General features: G+C 43.5%; 1 protein-coding gene across 1 annotated transcript in view; it reads left to right on the top strand.

Annotated features, from left to right (window-relative positions):
* Positions 1 to 24,685, top strand: part of LOC124134238 — a 99,382-nt gene that overhangs the window by 65,984 nt on the left and 8,713 nt on the right. Inside the window, exons 44-56 of the mRNA XM_048403249.1 lie at positions 4,984 to 5,062; positions 6,228 to 6,374; positions 7,796 to 7,960; positions 9,653 to 9,751; positions 10,850 to 10,944; positions 11,400 to 11,547; positions 12,326 to 12,443; positions 13,085 to 13,177; positions 14,474 to 14,582; positions 18,871 to 19,099; positions 22,324 to 22,490; positions 23,852 to 23,954; positions 24,391 to 24,573. Coding sequence (XP_048259206.1) covers positions 4,984 to 5,062; positions 6,228 to 6,374; positions 7,796 to 7,960; positions 9,653 to 9,751; positions 10,850 to 10,944; positions 11,400 to 11,547; positions 12,326 to 12,443; positions 13,085 to 13,177; positions 14,474 to 14,582; positions 18,871 to 19,099; positions 22,324 to 22,490; positions 23,852 to 23,954; positions 24,391 to 24,573 — 1,735 coding nt within the window. The remainder of the gene's footprint in view (positions 1 to 4,983; positions 5,063 to 6,227; positions 6,375 to 7,795; positions 7,961 to 9,652; positions 9,752 to 10,849; positions 10,945 to 11,399; positions 11,548 to 12,325; positions 12,444 to 13,084; positions 13,178 to 14,473; positions 14,583 to 18,870; positions 19,100 to 22,323; positions 22,491 to 23,851; positions 23,955 to 24,390; positions 24,574 to 24,685) is intronic.

The following is a 24,685-nucleotide window of genomic DNA, read 5'->3' as shown; positions in this document are numbered from 1 at the left end:
CACAATAGCTCGCAGATGTCGCAGCCTTCATTTACGGCTCCGAATCCTAACGCCTCCTATCTTCTGCGAGAGGAGGATATGTTCGAGCCCCCTCAAAATGAGGACACATCGGGGGAAAATTACCCTTCAATTTATGAGGATCATGAATTAATGGCGTGGATTACAGATAGACTGCCGATATCATCACCGTCAAGAAATTCTTCTCCCACTGATACATACTGTATCAAAGGGCACGATATAGACACACTAACCATCCCACCGATAAAACCAATCTCCAACATTGCAGAGAATCTTAATGTTTCTTTTGCGAAAGCCACGAAATCACAAGGACTTCAAATACGGAGCTTAATTCTAAGAAATTCCTCATGCACGCCATGTCGCAATTTCTTTGCTCACCGGAGATTGATGAAGATTACTCACTCATGTCAGACTCCAAAAGTAAAAAATCTTATCGCATTGAGGATAAGAAAATTGCACAACTTGATATGACTACAAGACATGCATCCTTTGGACAAGCAATGTCACGCGCTATGAGCCTCAGAACGACCGCGAAAGAATACTACTTTCAGCTCTCGTCAATCAAACGAAAAATCAAGAAATTATTTCTGATCATATGAGTTCAGTGTCGGCAGGTTTAACACTACTACAGCGACAAGGTCTTATAAATATTTCTAATTGGTATACTATACCAAAGAATTATTAAGACAACCCTGGGAGTCTCCAACCATTTTTAATGGTAACATACGCAAAATCAACAAAGAAGTGCTGTAAGACTCCAAAGATCATATGCTGATCAAGTCAGTTCAGACTATGAATTCTATGTATCGTCAATCCATCCAGAAAACCCACTTCAAAAGCCATATGACGGGCATTCAAAAAGACAAAAGAGAAACGCGCATACAACTACAGAGGCGGGAAATCATCTGCTTTTCGCAAGTCACATGACACGTCACGTGATGCAGACCGCGGCCGCAGATCGAGGTGATCTCGCAATATTACCGGCGAAGATGGGCTTTTGAACGACAGGGAACTCCCCCCACCAGCCGTTCATGTACAGCATTCCCCAGTAGTCGGAAGATTGGCAAGATATTGGATGAATGTGGGACATTCTAGGAGACGAATTTGTTTCCAACTTTCTAAGAAGGGCTACGCGGCGACTTTACTCAAGAAATCCCCGTTATCTCGCAAGCGTTATCTCGCAAGCCAGGGGAAATACCTTATCGGAAAGAATTGTTGCCGAAGTTTACTGAAGCAATCAATTCACGTCTCAACAAGGGCGCGGTCGAGATAATTCATCCAGAATTACTAACGCCGGGTTTCTATTCGCCGATCTTTTTGGTTCTCAAAAAGAATTCAAATGGAAAGTTTCGTTTGATTTACAACATGAGAAAATTCAACAAGAAATACCTTCCAAAACCGGAGGATTTCAGAATGATTCAACAAATGATAGCACGACTATCTCGGAAGCATCGATCTACAGGATGCTTACCTACACATTCCCATAAAACGGACTTTCAGGAAATATTTACGTTTCCTCTTTGAAGAACAACATTACCAGTGGGCGGTCCTGCCCTTTGGAATTTCCACGGCCCCGTGGCTAATTCCATAGTGACCAAACCAATTGTGACATTTTTTCACAAGGGAATTTGTTGTGCTTTTTACCTAGACGATGGGATATAAGCCCATCAATCAACAGAGCTATTCAGACTACAACTAAATTTCACCCTGAAATTATTAACACAACTGGGTTGGTTAATAAATTTTCAGAAGTCTGATCTACAACCATCTCAGGACCTCAAATTTCTGGAATCAGATTTATAACCAATCAGAATCTGATAATGGTACCAGAAGATCGGTGGATAAAAATCAAGACTGGTTTGCCAACAGCAATTTACAAGAAAATCTCAGTCAACAAATGGCAAGTGATACTAGGCTGACTCACGTCAGCCCAAGCGTGGACGGTCCGAGGCAGACTACACTTACGCCCTATTCAGAGATTTCTAAATCCATACCTAGAGTACCAGGATTTAAAACTGCAACTACCACAAACATTGAGGAAACACCTCTTATGGTGGACAGTGAAATCGAACGTTTGCGCAGGAACTTGTTTAAACGAGCCGGATTACAACAACCACCTATTCATGGACGCCTCACTTCAAGGCTGGGGAGCTCACTTCAACAGAAAGTAACAGCAGGCCTATGGTTAGAAGCAGAAAAGCTCTACCACATCAATTATCTTGAATGTGAGGCAGTAATCCGTGCATTATTTCACTGGGCCCCACAGTTAAGAAACCAACGTCTGATGATCAGAACAGACAATTCAACTGTGGCATACAATATAAACCTTGACCCTCCTGAAGTTGACATTTCAACTTTACGAGCTAGAAGACAATCTGAACTTAACAATAAAAACAAGACATATACCAGCAGTGGCAAATGTCTTAGCAGACGCCTTCACAGACGCCTTCACCAGACCAGCCAAACCATCACCGACAATGGAAGCTACACCCAGAAGCATTCCAACTGGCTATAAAAGAAAAAGGTTGCCCATTAGATAGACCTATTCGCAACCAGATTCAACAATCAGATAACAACATTTGTATCACCAGTGCCAGACCCACTAGCTTGGTCAGTGGATGCTCTGTCAATATCATGAGAGGGACTAAACGCGTAAGCGTTTCCTCCACCAGCCGTGATACCACAGATATTACAAAAGATCCTACACACGAGCAGCCTACAACTGCTTTTGGTAGCGCCTTACTGGCCGGCGAGAACGTGGTTTCCAGATCTCGTCGAACTAGCAGGAAATCCAATATTAAAACTTCCAAACTGGCCAAATCTACTGCTACATCCTCACTCCAATCAGGTCCATCCAAGACCAGATCTATACAAACTTCACGTATGGAGCATATCAAGAGCAGTCTCGTTAAAAGAGGATATTCCATGAGAGCAGCTAAGGCAGTCTCCTTAGCACTTCGTAGATCAACGAGGAATCTCGATGACGATAAATGGAAAAGTTTTGACCAGTTTGCAACATCCAAGGGTTTTTCTGCAGCCAAACCTACTGTACCACAAGTAGCAGATTACCTATGTCACTTACGAAGTACAAGGAATCTTAAAGGTTCGACACTGGGCACTTATTTGGCCGCTATCAGTTCTGTACTGACAATGGCTAACGGGATAAAACTTACTAAAGTTCCCGAGATGATAGCCCTACTCAGATCCTTCAGACTTGAGGACCAACAGAAAAGATTTAGAGCCCCAACATGGGACCTAAATATAGTGCTACAACATCTAACCAGTGATGCATATGAACCGCTCCAACAGGCCACTTTGAACACCTGACGCAGAAAACCCTATTTCTTCTGGCATTAGCTACGGCAGCCAGAATGTCTGAAATCCACGCGATAGACTTCAATCGCATCACATTTGACAGTGGTAACAACTCATCAGCGCACCTTGGCTTAAGATGGGACTTTATTGCAAAGAACCAGTTACCAGGCCAACCAGACAGACAATTCCATGTTCCGGCTCTTTCCTCCGTCCTTGGTGCAGAGGATACAGAGGATATATCACTATGCCCAGTCAGAGCCTTAAGATTATACCTACAAAAGTCTAAACCTAGAAGACAAGGTTTTAAGAGACTATTTATTCCTTTATTAAGGAATACACACACAGAGGTATCCAGAACAACTATCTCATTTTAGATGAGAGCTGTTATTCTCAGAGCATACAGAGCAGTGGGATTGGACCCCCCTTCAGCCTCCAACCCTCACGAAGTAAGAGCCTTAGCCTCAACTTTGGCACTTTACGGCAACTGCTCCATAACAACTATTATGGAAGGCTGTTTCTGGAAATCAGATACAGTTTTCGCAAATGACTACCTCAGAGACCTTGCTACAGAAGACTTAGCTGGTATTCACCAATTCGGACCATTAGTTGTGGCACAACTACTCACGAATCCTACCAGACGATATTAGAAGATCACACTCACCCAATATCACGTAGACTTGTTGACGTCAGGTTACTGTTCCATAACCAACGACTGAGAGTCCATGCCCCCTGTTTTACTATGTAATTCAGCACATGAGTGAGAAATGATTGTGTTAAGATTATTGCTCTTCTCTGAACACTTTAATCATTTAAGGTGAACAAGATTTTAATCTTAGAAACCTTATAAATCCACAAATCTATATGATTTACTTCCATTTTGCTGCTCACAAAAAAGGAAGGTGGTCCCCAAATAAAGAATTTACACAGAAGATTAACAACGTTCCTATGGGGTTTATAGAACAGATCGATGTTAATCACGCATACAGGTGGAACCCACCACCTACTGTGAGATTCAAGCAATAAGTATGAGTCAGGATAAGATAAAATATGTATTTTTTAGAGTAAAAATATCATTTATACTTATCCTGACTCATACAAATGAGTACCCTCCCGGCCTTCCCCTCTTTCCACTGATGTGTTCCGACCATTAAGTAGGAAATAAGAGAGAGTGATGAGTTAATGGGCTTGGTCACATGGTTCCGGTGCGCATGCGCAGAGTGAGGGTGCGTTTGGGTGAGCTGTTTTCTCTGTTCTTTGGGAACAGCACAGGACGTTTCCACTACCTATTCGGAAGAGAAAGAGATAAGCAATAAGTATGAGTCAGGATAAGTATAAATGATATTTTTACTCTAAAAAATGATTTCTTACGTATTTCGTATATACGCATATCATTATATACATGTGAGACAAAGATAAAGTTTCTTTATAAAATTGGTTACATCTTTCCAACCATAACTCATTCGCGTGTTACTTTCTCAAACCAAAGTCAAACAAGGCACAGTGCCTGTCACCACGCAGTAAAACACTTTGACAACTATGTAGAATAAAAATATAGAGGATATATGTTTATCAAAGATATAAAAATAAGTTGTGTAATACACTAAATTTGGAAATTAAAACTGTCCTTGCTGCTCATCTGGTGTGTTCCAGCCTGAAGGACAGCAGTGTGATAGAGTACAAGGACCTGGAGAAGAAGGCCCACATCTCAGGGATCTTCTCCCAGTCCGAGGTCAGTGGCACAACAGAGGTGGTCCCTTAGCCAGTTAGTTCACCTTAGACCTGTGGAAGATCATGGTTAGAATAGGTCTTCAGCCACCCATGCTTGCCGTAAGAGGCGACTAACGGGATCAGGTGGTCAGGCTCGCTGACTTGGTTGATACATGTCATCGTATCCCAATTGCACGGATTGATCCTCAAGATGTCAATCGTTGGATTGTCTGGCCCCGACCTGATTATTTACAGACTGCCATTATATAGCTAGAATATTGCTGAGTGTGTTGTTAAACAAACAAACAAGCAAATAATTCCCCTTGGTGTAGCAGCCAATAGCTGCCTGCCCATCATTCCTTGACTGGCCATGTTATTTGTGACTGGATAATGTATCAAGGCAGTATTGAATATTTCTTGCTGCAAAGCCTGCATGAGCACTGAAGGCTGCTGGTAGGCCCGGGTGGTGGGGTAGTCTGGTGGTTGAAGCGTTCACTCATCATTCCGAAGGCCTGGGTTTTATTCCCCACATGGGTACAATTTCCGGTGTTCCCTGGCATGATATTGCTGGAATATTGCTACAAGCAGAGTCAACAATACTCACTCACTCCTGGTAGGCCTGTCTGCCATTTGGACATAGACTGCGGTCAGTTTTTAGGTACGTTTTGAAAATTTGGATTCTTTCATAAGGCTTTGGAAATAATTGACATGACCTGCAAAGGCCAAGCATTTTGTGAATCAATTCCCATCTGAATTAAAAATGTATTAAATATTTTCATGTTTTGATTTTAACAAAAATCTTTTAACAACTTTGAAGAAAACAACTTAATGTAATCTGTCAATCAATCTTTATTCATGGTACTTATGTAATCTGTCAGTAAGTAGTAACTACAGAGTCACATGTGCCAGAGCCTGTAACAATGGATGTGTTGGGGGTGTACTATGTCTGTGCATGCATATGGTGGGATGGTTTGCTAGATTGTACCCACATGTGCCACACAAGGTTAGTCAGTCGTCATGGGGAATATTTCACTTGCATGACCTTGAACATGAGGGAGGGAGTTTTTGAAGAGATGTTGATTACTGTGACTGGTACCTGTACGAAGTCGGCGTGTCCTCCAGGTGTCCCAGGGGCGGTCAGGTAGCCTAGTCGTTAAAGCGTTCGCTCACTCACTCACTCACTCCAGGTGTCCCAGGCGGTCCAGTTCCTCCACGAGCTTGGGTCCCTGCAGTACTTCACTAACGACTACCTCAAGTCCTACGTGGTGGTCAACCCACAGTGGATCGTCGACGTCATGGCGTGTGTTGTCTCAGTCAAAGACTCCCATATCAAGGTATGTGAGAATGAGGCAGTTTGTATTCCCATTAAATAAACAACAAGTCAAAAAGATAATGTCTGAAATATAATAAGACAAAAAAAGCAGAAACACCAAACCTTCTTTACACCAATGAATAAATCCCCAAAATTACACTTTTTCTGTATATTCAATTGAATAATTGACCACTTTCAATCATAAAATGGTATTAACTTCCCGAAAATGGAAGTTCTCTCTAATGTTATCAAAGCAATTTCCCAACTGGAGTGGGGCGGTCGGGTAGCCTAGTGGTTAAAGTGTTAGCTCGTCACTCCGAAGACCCGGGTTCGATTCCCGACATGGGTACAATGTGTGAAGCCCATTTCTGGTGTCCCCCGCCATGATATAGCTGGAATATTGCTAAAAGCAGCGTAAAACCATACCCACTCACTCCCAACTGGAGTCCAATGGACGTCTTTGTCCCACAACGATAATATGTCAATTCATAATGTTACACTGTTCAACTTAGTCTCTCACATACAGAGCATGAAAAGCATGAGATTAACCAGAGCAGTGTGTAGGTTAAGAAGATATGTTTTCAATCTGTACCAATGAACGACAAAACTAACGATCAGTCAAGTGATCCTAATCACTAATCAATCAAGCCAATCCTGCACGAGACATGGTACATCTCGAGTCATGGATCTATGATGTCACAAGTGATGCACTCGTGAGCATTGGTTCACACAACATACCAGTATGTTCGTTTGTGCATCAAACAAGTCAAATATCTCTTGAATATGAGTAATTCTTCATGTATAAACCAACATATATGGTATTCGTGTTTCATTGGTCAGTGAGTATCCTCACGTCAATTATGTGTAACTTTTCTCTCAATACCGATTGCCATATCTCTCTTGCTTTTGGATGCGATCGTTCGGCCACTGCGTTTTTCTGCATAGCCCAGCTGCCTCACTAGACACTCCCCTCTAAAAAAAATGTCCTATATACGACGTCATCAAGTTGCGAGTGCATGTTTGAATCTGCAAAAATGACGTCATGATAGAACAATGTTTTATCGTGAAATTAACCCCACTTCGTGCTTCATTGTTCTTTAAGTTTTATTGCATAGCTATCTTATATATGTTGTGATAACCCTGATACCTGAGTCCAAGTTGTGACCACACAACCACAGGCCAGTATATATGGTGCACTCACTTTTATGCCCATAGCAACATATGTTTCAACAGTATCAGTTCATGAGAGATAATCATCTCTCTTTTGGTGTTTAAAAAAGATCAAATTCTGATAATCTAGTTCAGTGCATCTTTGACTGGTAACGTCAGTAGTGCAAGATTCCGAGTTTAACCTGAGATAAACTACGATAGTGACCAGAGCAGGTGCGAGACAGTCCTGGCCCATCCTGTACAGTTTGTGAACACTAGTTTGTATTTATTCAGGATGGTCGCCTGAGACATGATGAGATACAGAACGTATGGCGAGATTACCCAGAATCCCTCCACAGTTGGATGCTGCGATTGACGGAGGAGTTTGACCTGACGTTCCAGCTGGCATCAGAAGAGGTCAACCTTGTGCCCTGCTTGCTGCCAGAGAGACAGCCCGAGGTACAACACACGTTCATTGTCATTCATTCCATAGAAAAACACATGTTATACGTACCGTAATTGTTATTCATTCAACACGTTATACGTACCGTAATTGTTATTCATTCAACACGTTATACGTAATTGTCATTCATTCCATTGTACAACAGACGTTGTACGTAATTGTCATTCATATGCTAGAAAAACATGTTATATATAATTGTCATTCATTCCATAGAAAAACACTCGTTATGCTTAATTGTTATTCATTTCATTGTACAACACACATTAGACGTAATTGTCATTCATACAATAGAAAAACATGTCATACGTAATTGTCATTCATACCATAGTACAACACACATGATACATAGTTTTCATTCATACCCTTGTACAACACTCGTTATACGTAATTGTCATTCATACCATTGTACAGCACACATTAGACGTAATTGTCATTCATACCATAGTACAACACGTTATACGTAATTGTCATTCATACCATAGTACAACACACATTATACATAATTTTCATTCATACCCTTGTACAACACACGATATACGTAATTGTCATTCATACCATAGTACAACACACATTATACGTAATTGTCATTCATACAATTGTACAACACACTATAAGAAATTGGCATTCATACCATAGAAAAACACACGTTATATGTAATTTTCATTCATACCATTGTACAACACACATTTTACGTAATTGTCATTCATACCATTGTAACACGTATTATTCATAATTGTCATTCATACCATAGTACAACACACGTTATACGTAATTGTCATTCATACAATAGTACAACACACACTATACATAATTTTCATTCATACCCTTGTACAACACACGTTATACGTAATTGTCATTAATTCCATTGTACAACACATGTTATACGTAATTGTCATTCATACCATTGTACAACACACGTTATACGTAATTGTCATTCATACCATGGTACAACACACGTTATGCGTAATTGTCATTCATACCATAGAAAAACACACGTTATACGTAATTGTCATTCATACCATAGAAAAACACACGTTATACGTGATTGTCATTCATACCCTTGTAGTCACTGTATCCTTTATTGTCATTCATACCCTTGTAGTCACTGTATCCTTTATTGTTATTCATACCATTGTGCAATGCATGTTATTCCTTCTTGCCATCTGTACATTACATGGTGCTGCTTGCTCTGTCAGTGCTACAACAATGTTGGCGTTTCAACATCAGGTGGCATGGTAAAACTGAAATACTGAACCTCAGTTACATTCAACTCTTGGACCCTGGTTCTAAAAACAAAGGGTCAGAAAACAGAGGTCATGTTAGTAAATGCTGATAAAATCACCTTACATCACATTACATTAATTGTTGTTAAGGCCTGACTTAATTATTTCTCCCCTGCATGCAATGTGGGGGATGCAGCTGGCATATTATATCGGTCTAATGGTACGCATCTTGTCTGGAGCAGAACTGTTCACTCTATTCACTTTTTTCATGAAACTTTGTATAAATATCATCCAGGTGGTGAACTGGTGTTCTTTACTATTTGGGGCTTGATCTTTTGCTTTGTCTTTTCATTTCCATGGAAATATATGGGACTTCAAGCATTAAACAAAAGTGATTGCAGTTTGTTTTGGTACTTTAGTTCTGTTATGTGATGCTGATTGAGTTCCTTTGTTTCTGGCCGACAGTTCAGCTGGCCGGAGATTGAGAAGAATGGATCCAGTCGTGAAACCAAGATGGTGTACCGCTTTGACTACCTGCCTGCTGGACTCTTCAACAGGGGCCAGGTCTGGAGGACATCATTCCATCCATTAAAACTATTACCATGTTTATAACATCTACTTTCTGACAGGCATGTCAACCAGCTCGGTTCCCTCATTAAGCTGACTCACTGACTTTATGTTTAAGACCTCCCTAGCAACCCATGCTTGTCTACTTGTGGGGATTCTTGGTTAAATAGCTCCCTAGCAACCAATGCTGGTCTACTTGTGGGGATTCTAGGTTAAATAGTTCCCTAGCAACCCATGCTTGTCTACTTGTGGGAATTCTTGGTTAGATAGCTCCCTAGCAACCAATGCTTGTCTACTTGTGGGGATTCTTGGTTAAATAACTCCCTAGCAACCAATGCTTGTCTACTTTTGGGGATTCAAGATTAAATAACTCCCTAGCAACCCATGGTTGTCTACTATGAGGATTTGAGGTTAAATAGCTCCCTAGCAAACCATGGTTGTCTGCTATTAGGATTTGAGGTTAAATCGCTCCCTAGCAACCCATGCTTGTCTGCTATTAGGATTTGAGGTTAAATCCCTCCCTAGCAACCAATGCTTGTCTACTATGAGGATTTGAGGTTAAATAGTTCCCTAGCAAACCATGTTTGTCTACTTGTGGGGATTCGAGGATAAATAACTCCCTAGCAACCCATGCTTGTCTGCTATTAGGATTTGAGGTTAAATCGCTCCCTAGCAACCCATGCTTGTCTACTATGAGGATTTGAGGTTAAATAGTTCCCTAGCAAACCATGTTTGTCTACTTGTGGGGATTCGAGGATAAATAACTCCCTAGCAACCCATGCTTGTCTGCTATGAGGATTTGAGGTTAAATAGTTCCCTAGCAAACCATGCTTGTCTACTAGTGGGGATTCAAGATTAAATAACTCCCTAGCAACCCATGCTTGGGTACTTGTGGGCATTCAAGGTTAAATAGCTCCTAGCAAACCATGCTTGTCTACGATGGGGATTCTAGGTTAAATAGCTCCCTAGCAACCTATGCTTGTCTACGATGGGGATTCCAGGTTAAATAGCTCCCTAGCAACCTAAACAGGTCACTATCATATAGGTGGAATACTGCTGAGTGCGACACTAAAAAACAAAAACACTTATTTCCAGGTCCGTCTGCACCAATTCAGTGACAGTGCCATGATATGGAAGAGGGGCTCATTCCTCCGGAAGAACAAGCATATATGTCTCATACAGCAGACCAGGTAACCATGGTAACAAGCATATATGTCGAATACAGCAGATCAGGTAACCATGGTAGTAAGCATATATGTCGAATACAGCAGACCAGGTATCCATGGTAGCAAGCATATATGTCTCATACAGCAGACCAGGTAACCATGGTAGCAAGCATATATGTCGCATACAGCAGACCAGGTATCCATGGTAGCAAGCATATGTCGCATACAGCAGAACAGGTAACCATGGACAAAAGAATATATGGCTCATAACAGTACAGATGAATCTAGCAATCAGAAAAATACAATCTATGTTCATGTGACGATCCACTTTGGTATGTAATAATGGTTTTAGCCTGTCACATAGTCTTGTTGAACCGGATAACAGATTTTACTTACCTGTTCAGTAAATTTTGTCAGATTGATCTCAGACTATTAAAGTGAACAGGCAAGTTCTTATTGATTTTCTCTCTGGTTTGCAGGGAGTCGGAGCTGATTGTCCGAGCCCAGGGTCCGCGGCCCGAGAACATCGTGTTCCTTGTCCACGAGGTGTTCGAGACGCTCATCATGGAGTCCTTCAAGGGCGTGACCTACGACTACCTCCTGCCCTGCCCCGACTGTCTGAAGCTGGTGAGGAGAAGGCAGTGTTTAGTTGTGTCAGCGGAGGCCACACCCACAGCAGTCCCACCACACCTAATCTGTTGGCTGATTGGTAGTGCCAGAATCACCCACTGTATAACTGTCTCTGTCGGCACCAGAGACGTAGATGTCTACAACCTGTGTTACTTGGACTGGGTCACCCACAATGATCGGACACACTGGGTTATTGTTTATGTAGTGTTAATAGCAGTGTTCACCCTGACTCCACATACGCGTCCACCTGGAGAGAGGTTCGATCCCTGGCCGTGTCATATCAAAAGACGGTACCTCTTGTTACCCTGCCTGGCGCTCGGCATTAAGGGGCAAAACAAGGACTGGTCGGCTCGGAGTCAGTATACTGTGTCTGTGTGGGGTATTCTTGTTAAACTGCGGCATGGTATCTCAGTGGGTTAACACTATAAAATCGGCATTAGTCCGGACTAGTACAAGCAGCCACACACATCAAACATGCACATTGCAATATAAGTGCAACAATCTTGAATGCAATGTTGAATCCCTTTTCACCTCACCTCACCTCACCTCACCTCACCTCACCTCACCTCACCTCACCTCACCTCACCTCACCTCACCTCACCTCACCTCACCTGTGGTGTGATAAATACCTATAAACCAAACACTAGGTTTATATTTTCATATTAACTCACGTGTATTTTCTTTTTCTTTTGATGTCCATACGTTGTGTATGTTTACGCCCTGGTCCATTGCTGTAGATGTCTCTGCAATGATGAACACTGCTATCTCTGTACAGGTGTTGAAGGATCCCCACATGTTCGCAGCATCCACCATCAGACGGGCGACAGAGCTGCGGGCGCCATTCCTGCAGTGCCTCAAGTACTTCCACACCATCTCCCTCGTGGAACTTCAGGGTAGGTCGACATCCTGCCTCACCTTGTGATCTCTTCCCTGGTGATACTGTTCACTTTTAGACCTAAAGCAAATGTGTGGTGATATAACTGAAATACTGTTGGCATTAAACTAAACTCACTAAGTCCAGGATCGTGGTGAGGACAAAAGGTCAAGGTTAAGATTGTAGAGATGCAAACCTTTACATTTCTGGCAGAATCATGTATGTTTTACAACTTATTGAACATAAAGCTCTCTACATTGAGTTACTGCCTCCTTCACCTTAGAAACTTAGGACATTGATATTTAGCTGGAGAGTTTGAATTTTAAAAACTTTTTCCTTCAATTTTTGGTTGGCATCACTGCATATGTGAAGGGAAATGTAAAACTGTTGCATTAGTTAATATTTGAGGCAAGGGCGTTAACTGCCTATAAAACACTCACCGAACTAGGCTTGAATTTCCAGGCCCTCAGTGGCTATCACAAGTTATGTCCCTTCTATGTCCCTCCTATTGACCAATAAGATTCAATCTCTCATATCACTTGCATTTGCTTTAAACAAATTCCAGCTGATTTCGGCAAGAGTGGAAACTGGACTATTATAGTCAGTTAACACCCTTGCCTCAAAAAGATGGCACCTCCATGACTATTGCTGATGTTGCAGGAATGATGCCGCCTGACTCCCACGCCGCCTATGACATCCACCTGGTGCAGGCTGTGCAGGGGCTGAAGGAGCTGTCCAAGGACTTGGTGGCAGGTTGGTCGCTGAACACTCTACGGAGTTGGCTCTTGGGAATATAAGTCCTGTTCTGTTAATCTCCCCATGGTGATTCCAGGGTAGAATATGTCCCCGGTACCCCATGCTTGTTGGCTGAAGCAATCAGATGTTTACAATGTGGATCTTGGTGATTTTTGTTCAGTATATCAACCACTTGTTTGCCTAATTCAACTGCATGCCTTATCTACAACTACACTTGGTACAGCTGGACTGGTGCTGACAGTTGTGTAAAACAACATTCAGACACTAACTGATGATGATGATGATGATGATGAAGATGATGATGATGATGATGATGATTGCTAAACATGGCATAAAACCAAACTAGAAACTCTCAAGAGTCTCACTAGCTGCTGTGAGTCAGTTTGCTCGCTAACGTAACTGAGCATAACAAGAGACTGGAATACCGTCTGTAAGGACAGCTAAATAAACTTTGAGGCAATATCTATATGCATTCCTTACACTGATTGGTTACCCGACATCTATAAAGATTTCAGTGTTACAAAGGGCGCCCTGATTCTTATACAGTTATATGTAGTTTAATATAAAAAGTATCCCTGCTGTGAAAGCCTTTTCAGATTGCATGGATAATACGATTTCTACTGCCTCTTTATCCTGTGTATTTTTCGTCATTCACTTGAGGCTCAGTTTATGAATTTATTGCAGGTATTAGTGGTAGCACCACTCAAGCAAGTGACTCTCAAAACTTCATCATCATTACCGATCTTACCCCAAAGATACCTACATTTTGTTATTATTTCCAAGACAAAACTGTATCTCATTTTGTTGATCAGTGTGTCAATACTCCCTTATACTGTCAGTAAAAACAACAAATGCGCGTAGGGTTGGCACAGCACAGGTGGCGAAATAGTCAAGATTTCTGGGATATCATCCAGGTTTCCATGGGAAAAAAAGTCAATAACAAAGGCAGTCTTGGTGAATTGTCAGAGATCAGTGCCCCTCTCAGCTACCCAGTGTGGTCATCCATTCATTTACTCTCCATGACCCGCGCATACCTCGCATCACCATTATCGCCTCCCAACATCTTGGTCACACCCACTTGCACGCTAGTTGACCTACATGCATGGATCATGTGGTTTCCCAGCCAACTCATACTCTTTCAAATCGCTACATGATGGTGACATGTTTGTTTGGGGTTTTTTTCTGCAATTTTTGCCAAATTATAACCACTGGTTTGAGCGAGGCATTAAACACACAAACAAACAAAGAGGTAACCCCAGAGAAGACCTTCCAGAACATGTCCTCTCTCCACAGATATCTTTGTGTCCTACTGCGAGAAGAATGCACCTGAGGATCGGACCAATAAGATCATCATCCACCCCTCTACTGTGTGCAGCGACCTGCAGAAGGCGAATTATAAATGGTAAGTTGTGCCACAAGTTCTGTGAGACCCCTCTACTGTGTGCAGCGACCTGCAGAAGGCGGATTATAAATGGTAAGTTGTGCCACAAGTTCTGTGAGACCCCTCGACTGTGTGCAGCGACCTGCAGAAGGCGGATTATAAATGGTAAGTTGTGCCACAAGTTCTGTGAGACCCCTCTACTGTGTGCAGCGACCTGGAGAAGGCCGATTATAAATGGTAAGTTGTGCCACAAGTTCTGTGAGACCCCTCTACTGTGTGCAGCGACCTGCAGAAGACCGATTATAAATGGTAAGTTGTGCCACAAGTTCTGAGACCCCTCTACTGTGTGCAGCGACCTGCAGAAGACCGATTATAAATGGTAAGTTGTGCCACAAGTTCTGTGAGACCCCTCTACTGTATTGCAGCGACCTGCAGAAGGCAGATTATAAATGGTAAGTTGTGCCACAAGTTCTGTGAGACCCCTCGACTGTGTGCAGCGACCTGCAGAAGGCGGATTATAAATGGTAAGTTGTGCCACAAGTTCTGTGAGACCCCTCTACTGTGTGCAGCGACCTGGAGAAGGCAGATTATAAATGGTAAGTTGTGTCACAAGTTCTTCGAGACCCCTCTACTGTGTGCAGCGACCTGCAGAAGGCAGATTATAAATGGTAAGTTGTGTCACAAGTTCTGTGAGACCCCTCTACTGTGTGCAGCGATCTGGAGAAGGCCGATTATAAATGGTAAGTTGTGTCACAAGTTCTGTGAGACCTCTCTACTGTGTGCAGCGACCTGGAGAAGGCGGATTATAAATGGTAAGTTGTGTCACAAGTTCTGTGAGACCCCTCTACTGTGTGCAGCGATCTGGAGAAGGCCGATTATAAATGGTAAGTTTTGTCACAAGTTCTGTGAGACCTCTCTACTGTGTGCAGTGACCTGGAGAAGGCGGATTATAAATGGTAAGTTGTGTCACAAGTTCTGTGAGACCCCTCTACTGTGTGCAGCGATCTGGAGAAGGCCGATTATAAATGGTAAGTTTTGTCACAAGTTCTGTGAGACCTCTCTACTGTGTGCAGCGACCTGGAGAAGGCGGATTATAAATGGTAAGTTGTGTCACAAGTTCTGTGAGACCCCTCTACTGTGTGCAGCGACCTGGAGAAGGCAGATTATAAATGGTAAGTTGTGTCACAAGTTCTGTGAGACCCCTCTACTGTGTGCAGCGACCTGGAGAAGGCGGATTATAAATGGTAAGTTGTGTCACAAGTTCTTCGGGACCCCTCTACTGTGTGCAGCGATCTGGAGAAGGCGGATTATAAATGGTAAGTTGTGTCACAAGTTCTGTGAGAGCCCTCTACTGTGTGCAGCGACCTGCAGAAGGCGGATTATACATGGTAAGTTGTGTCACAAGTTCTGTGAGAGCCCTCTACTGTGTGCAGCGACCTGCAGAAGGCGGATTATACATGGTAAGTTGTGTCACAAGTTCTGTGAGAGCCCTCTACTGTGTGCAGCGACCTGCAGAAGGCGGATTATAAATGGTAAGTTGTGTCACAAGTTCTGTGAGACCCCTCTACTGTGTGCAGCGACCTGGAGAAGGCAGATTATAAATGGTAAGTTGTGTCACAAGTTCTGTGAGACCCCTCTACTGTGTGCAGCGATCTGGAGAAGGCCGATTATAAATGGTAAGTTTTGTCACAAGTTCTGTGAGACCTCTCTACTGTGTGCAGCGACCTGGAGAAGGCGGATTATAAATGGTAAGTTGTGTCACAAGTTCTGTGAGACCCCTCTACTGTGTGCAGCGACCTGGAGAAGGCAGATTATAAATGGTAAGTTGTGTCACAAGTTCTGTGAGACCCCTCTACTGTGTGCAGCGACCTGGAGAAGGCAGATTATAAATGGTAAGTTGTGTCACAAGTTCTGTGAGACCCCTCTACTGTGTGCAGCGACCTGGAGAAGGCGGATTATAAATGGTAAGTTGTGTCACAAGTTCTTCGGGACCCCTCTACTGTGTGCAGCGATCTGGAGAAGGCGGATTATAAATGGTAAGTTGTGTCACAAGTTCTGTGAGAGCCCTCTACTGTGTGCAGCGACCTGCAGAAGGCAGATTATACATGGTAAGTTGTGTCACAAGTTCTGTGAGAGCCCTCTACTGTGTGCAGCGACCTGCAGAAGGCAGATTATACATGGTAAGTTGTGTCACAAGTTCTGTGAGAGCCCTCTACTGTGTGCAGCGACCTGCAGAAGGCGGATTATACATGGTAAGTTGTGTCACAAGTTCTGTGAGACCCCTCTACTGTGTGCAGCGACCTGGAGAAGGCAGATTATACATGGTAAGTTGTGTCACAAGTTCTGTGAGAGCCCTCTACTGTGTGCAGCGACCTGGAGAAGGCAGATTATACATGGTAAGTTGTGTCACAAGTTCTGTGAGAGCCCTCTACTGTGTGCAGCGATCTGGAGAAGGCAGATTATACATGGCAAGTTGTGTCACAAGTTCTGTGAGACCCCTCTACTGTGTGCAGCGACCTGGAGAAGGCAGATTATACATGGTAAGTTGTGTCACAAGTTCTGTGAGAGCCCTCTACTGTGTGCAGCGACCTGGAGAAGGCAGATTATACATGGTAAGTTGTGTCACAAGTTCTGTGAGAGCCCTCTACTGTGTGCAGCGACCTGCAGAAGGCAGATTATACATGGTAAGTTGTGTCACAAGTTCTGTGAGAGCCCTCTACTGTGTGCAGCGACCTGCAGAAGGCAGATTATACATGGTAAGTTGTGTCACAAGTTCTGTGAGACCCCTCTACTGTGTGCAGCGACCTGCAGAAGGCAGATTATACATGGTAAGTTGTGTCACAAGTTCTGTGAGAGCCCTCTACTGTGTGCAGCGACCTGCAGAAGGCGGATTATAAATGGTAAGTTGTGTCACAAGTTCTGTGAGACCTCTCTACTGTGTGCAGCGACCTGGAGAAGGCAGATTATACATGGTAAGTTGTGTCACAAGTTCTGTGAGAGCCCTCTACTGTGTGCAGCGACCTGCAGAAGGCGGATTATAAATGGTAAGTTGTGTCACAAGTTCTGTGAGAGCCCTCTACTGTGTGCAGCGACCTGCAGAAGGCAGATTATACATGGTAAGTTGTGTCACAAGTTCTGTGAGACCTCTCTACTGTGTGCAGCGAGGACCTTATTCAGAATAAAAGTGACGAATCCAGTGATTGACATTTTATCGCAAACTCCTATACTGCTATGTAGTTTTAATTCTTTTCTGATATGGTACTTAGATTTCACAATGGCTTACATCATTAACAATAACAAACTACTTCATAACAATGATTAACCATGAGTCAAATTCTAAAATTGAAATTCTGAAAGACGTCAAGGTCAAAGACTTTTGTTTCTGTTCGAAGTTTAGTAAGGTTTCAACAAAATGAACAAGTCTTACAATATCACGTTCATTTATCATTGGTTACTTAACCAAAGCTGATGTCAGTGTCATTACTTGAAGATGTTTGTGTAGACTAAAGTTCAAAATATCTGGATTCTTCATCAAAATTTCTTTTAAATCTGAAAATGTTGACAGGGAAAGAAATGTGGCGTAATCTGCCCTTTTCTGACCCAAAATGTGAAATTCTGTGACCAAGTAAGTGTTTCTCCCTGTCATGGCTGACTGCCTCTGGTACTAATGCCTCTCACAGCAGCAGGTGGAAGGTGCTCAGTGGTGACCGCCATCAGTCATGTTCTGATATGGAAGTTGGGATCGTCTAAGCTCTACAGTTGCTTATTGGAACATGGCCCTGGCCCTCCTGCTCAAAGCCATCATAGAACTATTAGGAGCCCTGGTGTATGTGAGATATAGTAGGTGTAGAGCTACACGTTCTGTGGGCCCTGCTGTGTGGGAGCTACATTATAGATATAAACTCCACACGAGGTCTTGACGGAGAATGTAAGTCCGGGGAGGAGGGAAATAGGGGAGGGCAGAAGGCCCAAACCAATATCTAGACTTCCCGGTCTTACATTCTCCGTCAAGACTGAGGGAGGAGTTTATGTCCTACTTATAAACCGTCTAAATGCAAGAAATACCAGGAAAAATAAGAAAATATTGACATACCTTAAGTGAAACAATACAGTGTATCGCGGTATAAAAGGAATTCAAAGTGTGTGATAATCTGAACAAATTCTCATTACCTGCCCCAGTAGCTCAGTGGGAAAACAGTGGGTTACAAAATATAATATAAAGTTATAAAGTAGGTGTATAGGAGATATAGTAGGGGTAGAGCTTCGCAGTCTGTAGGGACTGATGTACTTTATTTGCCGTCCTTCACAGCTGGTACCAGGAAGACGCCCACACATACACCACGGATGAGATGGTCAAGGCATTGATGGACTCTGGGGTCATTCTCGTCTTCATCTCTAACGAGTATGTCAATGATGAGAGTTGCTGTAACCTGTTCAAATACGCCCGGCTGACGCTGCGGAAACCCATCATCCTTGTCGTGGTGGGATCCGGCATGGAGTGGAAGTCCAGCAGACTTGGGATTCTGCTGGCTGATGAGGTGAGAGGGTGATAGTCTGATAGTTGTCCATGGGATCATGCGTTTACTGCTGGTGAAGGCGTAACCATTGATTAGCATTAAAAACATGCTACAGCTAGCATTCCATGAGTGAAGGACAGAACATAGGAGTTAGGCGATTTATTGCAAAAGGGATCCACCTTTTGATGTTCTGTGATTTTTTGTAGCTATTTTTCCATTATTGCTGTTTTGTTGACAATTATTCATTGGAAACAAATATTTTCACTGGACATGTTGATGTCCCGAAACTGCAGATGATGCTGAGTCTTGAATATCTAACTTAACTTTACCATGTGGGAGAGCCTGGTAATGCTAATCTTCCCTGATGCTTGTCTGCAGGTGTATGTGGGCATGTGGGAGTGTCTGGTAATGCTAATCTTCCCTGATCCCTGTCTGCATGTGTATGTAGGCATGTGGGAGTGTCTAGTTATGCTAATGTTCCCTGATCCTTGTCTGCAGGTGTATGTGGGCATGTGGGAGTGTCTAGTAATGCTAATCTTCCCTGATCCTTTTCTGCAGGTGTATGTGGGCATGTGGGAGTGTCTAGTAATGCTAATCTTCCCTGATCCTTGTCTGCAGGTGTATGTGGGCATGTGTCTAGTAATGCTAATCTTCCCTGATCCTTGTCTGCAGGTGTATGTGGGCATGTGGGAGTGTCTAGTAATGCTAATCTTCCCTGATCCTTGTCTGCAGGTGTATGTGGGCATGTGGGAGTGTCTAGTTATGCTAATCTTCCCTGATCCTTGTCTGCAGGTGTATGTGGGTATGTGGGAGTGTCTAGTAATGCTAATCTTCCCTATCCTTGTCTGCAGGGGTATGTGGGCATGTGGGAGTGTCTAGTTATGCTAATCTTCCCTATCCTTGTCTGCAGGTGTATGTGGGCATGTGGGAGTGTCTAGTAATGCTAATGTTCCCTGATCCTTGTCTGCAGGTGTATGTGGGCATGTGGGAGTGTTTCGTAATGCTAATGTTCCCTGATCCTTGTCTGCAGGTGTATGTGGGCATGTGGGAGTGTCTAGTAATGCTAATCTTCCCTATCCCTGTCTGCAGGTGTATGTGGGCATGTGGGAGTGTCTAGTAATGCTAATCTTCCCTGATCCTTGTCTGCAGGTGTATTTGGGCATGTGGGAGTGTCTAGTAATGCTAATCTTCCCTGATCCTTGTCTGCAGGTGTATGTGGGCATGTGGGAGTGTCTAGTAATGCTAATGTTCCCTGATCCTTGTCTGCAGGTGTATGTGGGCATGTGGGAGTGTCTAGTAATGCTAATCTTCCCTGATGCTTGTCTGCAGGTGTATGTGGGCATGTGGGAGTGTCTAGTAATGCAAATCTTCCCTGATCCTTGTCTGCAGGTGTATGTGGGCATGTGGGAGTGTCTAGTAATGCTAATCTTCCTCTATCCCTGTCTGCAGGTGTATGTTGGCATGTGGGAGTGTCTAGTAATGCTAATGTTCCCTGATCCTTGTCTGCAGGTGTATGTGGGTATGTGGGAGTGTCTAGTAATGCTAATGTTCCCTGATCCTTGTCTGCAGGTGTATGTGGGCATGTGGGAGTGTTTCGTAATGCTAATGTTCCCTGATCCTTGTCTGCAGGTGTATGTGGGCATGTGGGAGTGTCTAGTTATGCTAATCTTCCCTATCCTTGTCTGCAGGTGTATGTGGGCATGTGGGAGTGTCTAGTTATGCTAATCTTCCCTATCCCTGTCTGCTGGTGTATGTGGGCATGTGGGAGTGTCTAGTAATGCTAATCTTCCCTGATCCTTGTCTGCAGGTGTATGTGGGCATGTGGGAGTGTCTAGTTATGCCAATCTTCCCTATCCCTGTCTGCAGGTGTATGTGGGCATGTGGGAGTGTCTAGTAATGCTAATCTTCCCTATCCTTGTCTGCAGGTGTATGTGGGCATGTGGGAGTGTCTAGTAATGCTAATCTTCCCTGATCCTTGTCTGCAGGTGTATGTGGGCATGTGGGAGTGTCTAGTAATGCTAATCTTCCTCTATCCCCTGTCTGCAGGTGTATGTGGGCATGTGGGAGTGTCTAGTAATGCTAATCTTCCTCTATCCCCTGTCTGCAGGTGTATGTGGGCATGTGGGAGTGTCTAGTAATGCTAATGTTCCCTGATCCTTGTCTGCAGGTGTATGTGGGCATGTGGGAGTGTCTAGTAATGCTAATCTTCCCTGATCCTTTTCTGCAGGTGTATGTGGGCATGTGGGAGTGTCTAGTAATGCTAATCTTCCCTGATCCTTGTCTGCAGGTGTATGTGGGCATGTGTCTAGTAATGCTAATCTTCCCTGATCCTTGTCTGCAGGTGTATGTGGGCATGTGGGAGTGTCTAGTAATGCTAATCTTCCTCTATCCCCGGTCTGCAGGTGTATGTGGGCATGTGGGAGTATCTAGTAATTCTAATCTTCCCTGATCCTTGTCTGCAGGTGTATGTGGGCATGTGGGAGTGTCTAGTAATGCTAATCTTCCCTGATCCTTGTCTGCAGGTGTATGTGGGCATGTGGGAGTGTCTAGTAATGCTAATCTTCCCTGATCCTTGTCTGCAGGTGTATGTGGGCATGTGGGAGTGTCTAGTAATGCTAATCTTCCTCTATCCCCTGTCTGCAGGTGTATGTGGGCATGTGGGAGTGTCTAGTAATGCTAATCTTCCCTGATCCTTGTCTGCAGGTGTGTGTGGGCATGTGGGAGTGTCTAGTAATGCTAATCTTCCCTGATCCTTGTCTGCAGGTGTATGTGGGCATGTGGGAGTGTCTAGTAATGCTAATCTTCCCTGATCCTTGTCTGCAGGTGTATGTGGGCATGTGGGAGTGTCTAGTAATGCTAATCTTCCTCTATCCCCTGTCTGCAGGTGTATGTGGGCATGTGGGAGTGTCTAGTAATGCTAATCTTCCCTGATCCTTGTCTGCAGGTGTATGTGGGCATGTGGGAGTGTCTAGTAATGCTAATCTTCCCTGATCCTTGTCTGCAGGTGTATGTGGGCATGTGGGAGTGTCTAGTAATGCTAATCTTCCCTGATCCTTGTCTGCAGGTGTATGTGGGCATGTGGGAGTGTCTAGTAATGCTAATCTTCCCTGATCCTTGTCTGCAGGTGTATGTGGGCATGTGGGAGTGTCTAGTAATGCTAATCTTCCTCTATCCCCTGTCTGCAGGTGTATGTGGGCATGTGGGAGTGTCTAGTAATGCTAATCTTCCCTGATCCTTGTCTGCAGGTGTATGTGACCATGCAGAACCCCGAGAGGTACACATTCAAGTTCGACGAGTTGGTGAAGGTGTTGAAGGTCAGGGTCAAGAAGGAGACCGAGGACCAGGACTTCCCCCCATGTTTCATCAGCTACTGTTGGCAGAACTCGGCTGAGGCTGTTGCTAGGGGGACAAGGTGAGGAGTCCCTGTTCTCAGAATCTTTGTCTTACAGCTTTAGAATGATTCACGATCGCCACTGACCTTATGACAGTGTCGTCCTTCGAGGGGATTGTGGCCTGGAGGATAAAGGTGCCCAAACTCAGGCCTCTACTAACTGTATGGCACCTTGATTTGCATATATATAGAAACCTATGATTGTGGGTTTGAATCCCGGTTCGCCCTGATTATGTTTCTCGGTTTGTCAGCACCATACCCGTGCTCATGCGTTTCACCGAAGTGGTAAACATCTGAGACCTGCACTTCAAGCTTTCCTCCCACATTAAACTGACACGCCATGATATAACTGGAATACTGTTCAAAGCGGCCTTAAACCCATCTCACTCATTCACTCTCTCAATCATCAAAGAGGCATTTAAACCAAACTTACTACTTTCATCAAGGGTTGGGTTTGTCTGCCACATGTGTTCTCTATCATAGCTGGTGAGGGGTGGATGGGAGCTTTGGCACCGGTTGGTGGCCAAGTGTCTTCTAAAGCGCTGCAAATCACACAATCTCATTAAAATCAGGTGTTAGTTTTTGCTACCCCTAAACAAAGATCTGAGGACATGCCATGACTGGTCACATCAGACTGACCTTTCGCAAATCTTGAACAACCAATGTAATGACTGGCAGCTTTTTCGTGCTTTACCGCACTAGTTTTAAACTGGTGACAATGCTTTGAAACATATTTTGACAAATTTTCAATTATAAATTGGAAAACAGAACAAACGAACATTCTGGAATGGCTAATAGATGGTCTAGATTATATGGATTCGGTCATAAAGCCTGTAACTGTCGTTCAGAATACCCCGTGTTCAATGTTTCAAGGTTGCACAATCAGAAATCACATTCTGACTTACTTTCGTGATCTGGTAAGCAATACTCTGATTGGTCGGATGAAAGTTCATTCTGAAGAGATGTCCTCAGATCTTTGTTTAGCTGTCGCGAGAACTGAGATCTGATTTAAATGAGATTGCAATTCACAGAGTTGTTTCCCTCAGGCATGCCAGAAACCTTTGGTCATGGCTTTGAATCCCAAGTTCGCCCCTGATTATGTTTCTAGGTTTGTCAGCACCATAACCGTACTCATGGGTTTCCCCGAAATGGTAAACGTCTGTGACCTGCATCAATAAGAGCTTGCCTCCCACGTTAAGCTGACATGCTGTGACATATCTCAAATACTGTTCAAATCACCCTTAAACCAAACTTACCCACTTTTTATCACAGGGCTCTTATATCTGTGTTGAGGGAACTACATTAATAATTTCGGCCATGTTAAAGAAATGACTCTTAAAAGCCTTCCCACCAATGTCAACATCACATTTTGATTTGTGCAGATCCACACAAGGTGCTGTAGGATTTGGTGATCCACGCGCTATCAAGAAATACCTCGATGACCAAGGGATCCAGTGTTGGCTGGATGTGGAACGGGTTGGCCTGGTTAGTGGATCATCATCATCATCATCATCATCATCATCATCATCATCATCATCATCCATATCCATCGTCCCCAACTAGTATATCGTATTGCCTCATTACTACCTTCAAATGTTCACTATATTTGCTTAATGGTCCAACCAATTGATGTTCTGTAGGAGGGGAAGCTGGGATGTTTAAAAATAACAACTTTTCCCCCTAATGATGGAAAAAATGGGGAAGAGAATTTTCACTGGCCAGTTCCAATGTTTTGAAAAGTAATATGTCGTGATGCCCCCAAACCTCTTTGCCTCCTACTTTCAGAGAACATTTTCTGTATGTCTTAAAACACTGACAGAAAATATATTTGGCTCAAACAAAATTCCAGATCCCTCACCCCAGAATTATAAACAGTTGATCCCTAAGAATCAATAGCATCTACATGTCTGTTGTATTTCAGCATGGCCTCTTTGAGGATATCGCGGAGGGTCTGCTCAATGCTCGGGTTGTGATTGTGTGCGTCTCCGACCAGTACGCTGAATCAGCAAACTGCGCCATGGAGTTCCGCTACGCAGCCAACACTCTCAAGCTGCCTGTTGTCCTCGCTGTAGTGGGGACCGGAAACAACTGGAGAGCATCAGAGGTCAGTTGCCATGGCAACTTCTTGTTAGAAATAATGGATAGAGTATCTTTAAGGAAACTAAGCAACTGTGACCTGAATCTGTAAAGTCGTAATCACATTGTTATCAACAGTG

This window comes from Haliotis rufescens, unplaced genomic scaffold (genome assembly GCF_023055435.1).
Source record: "Haliotis rufescens isolate VD_foot unplaced genomic scaffold, xgHalRufe1.0.p SCAF_1, whole genome shotgun sequence".
Lineage (NCBI taxonomy): Eukaryota > Metazoa > Mollusca > Gastropoda > Lepetellida > Haliotidae > Haliotis > Haliotis rufescens.
This window is presented reverse-complemented; position numbering and strand designations above follow the sequence as displayed.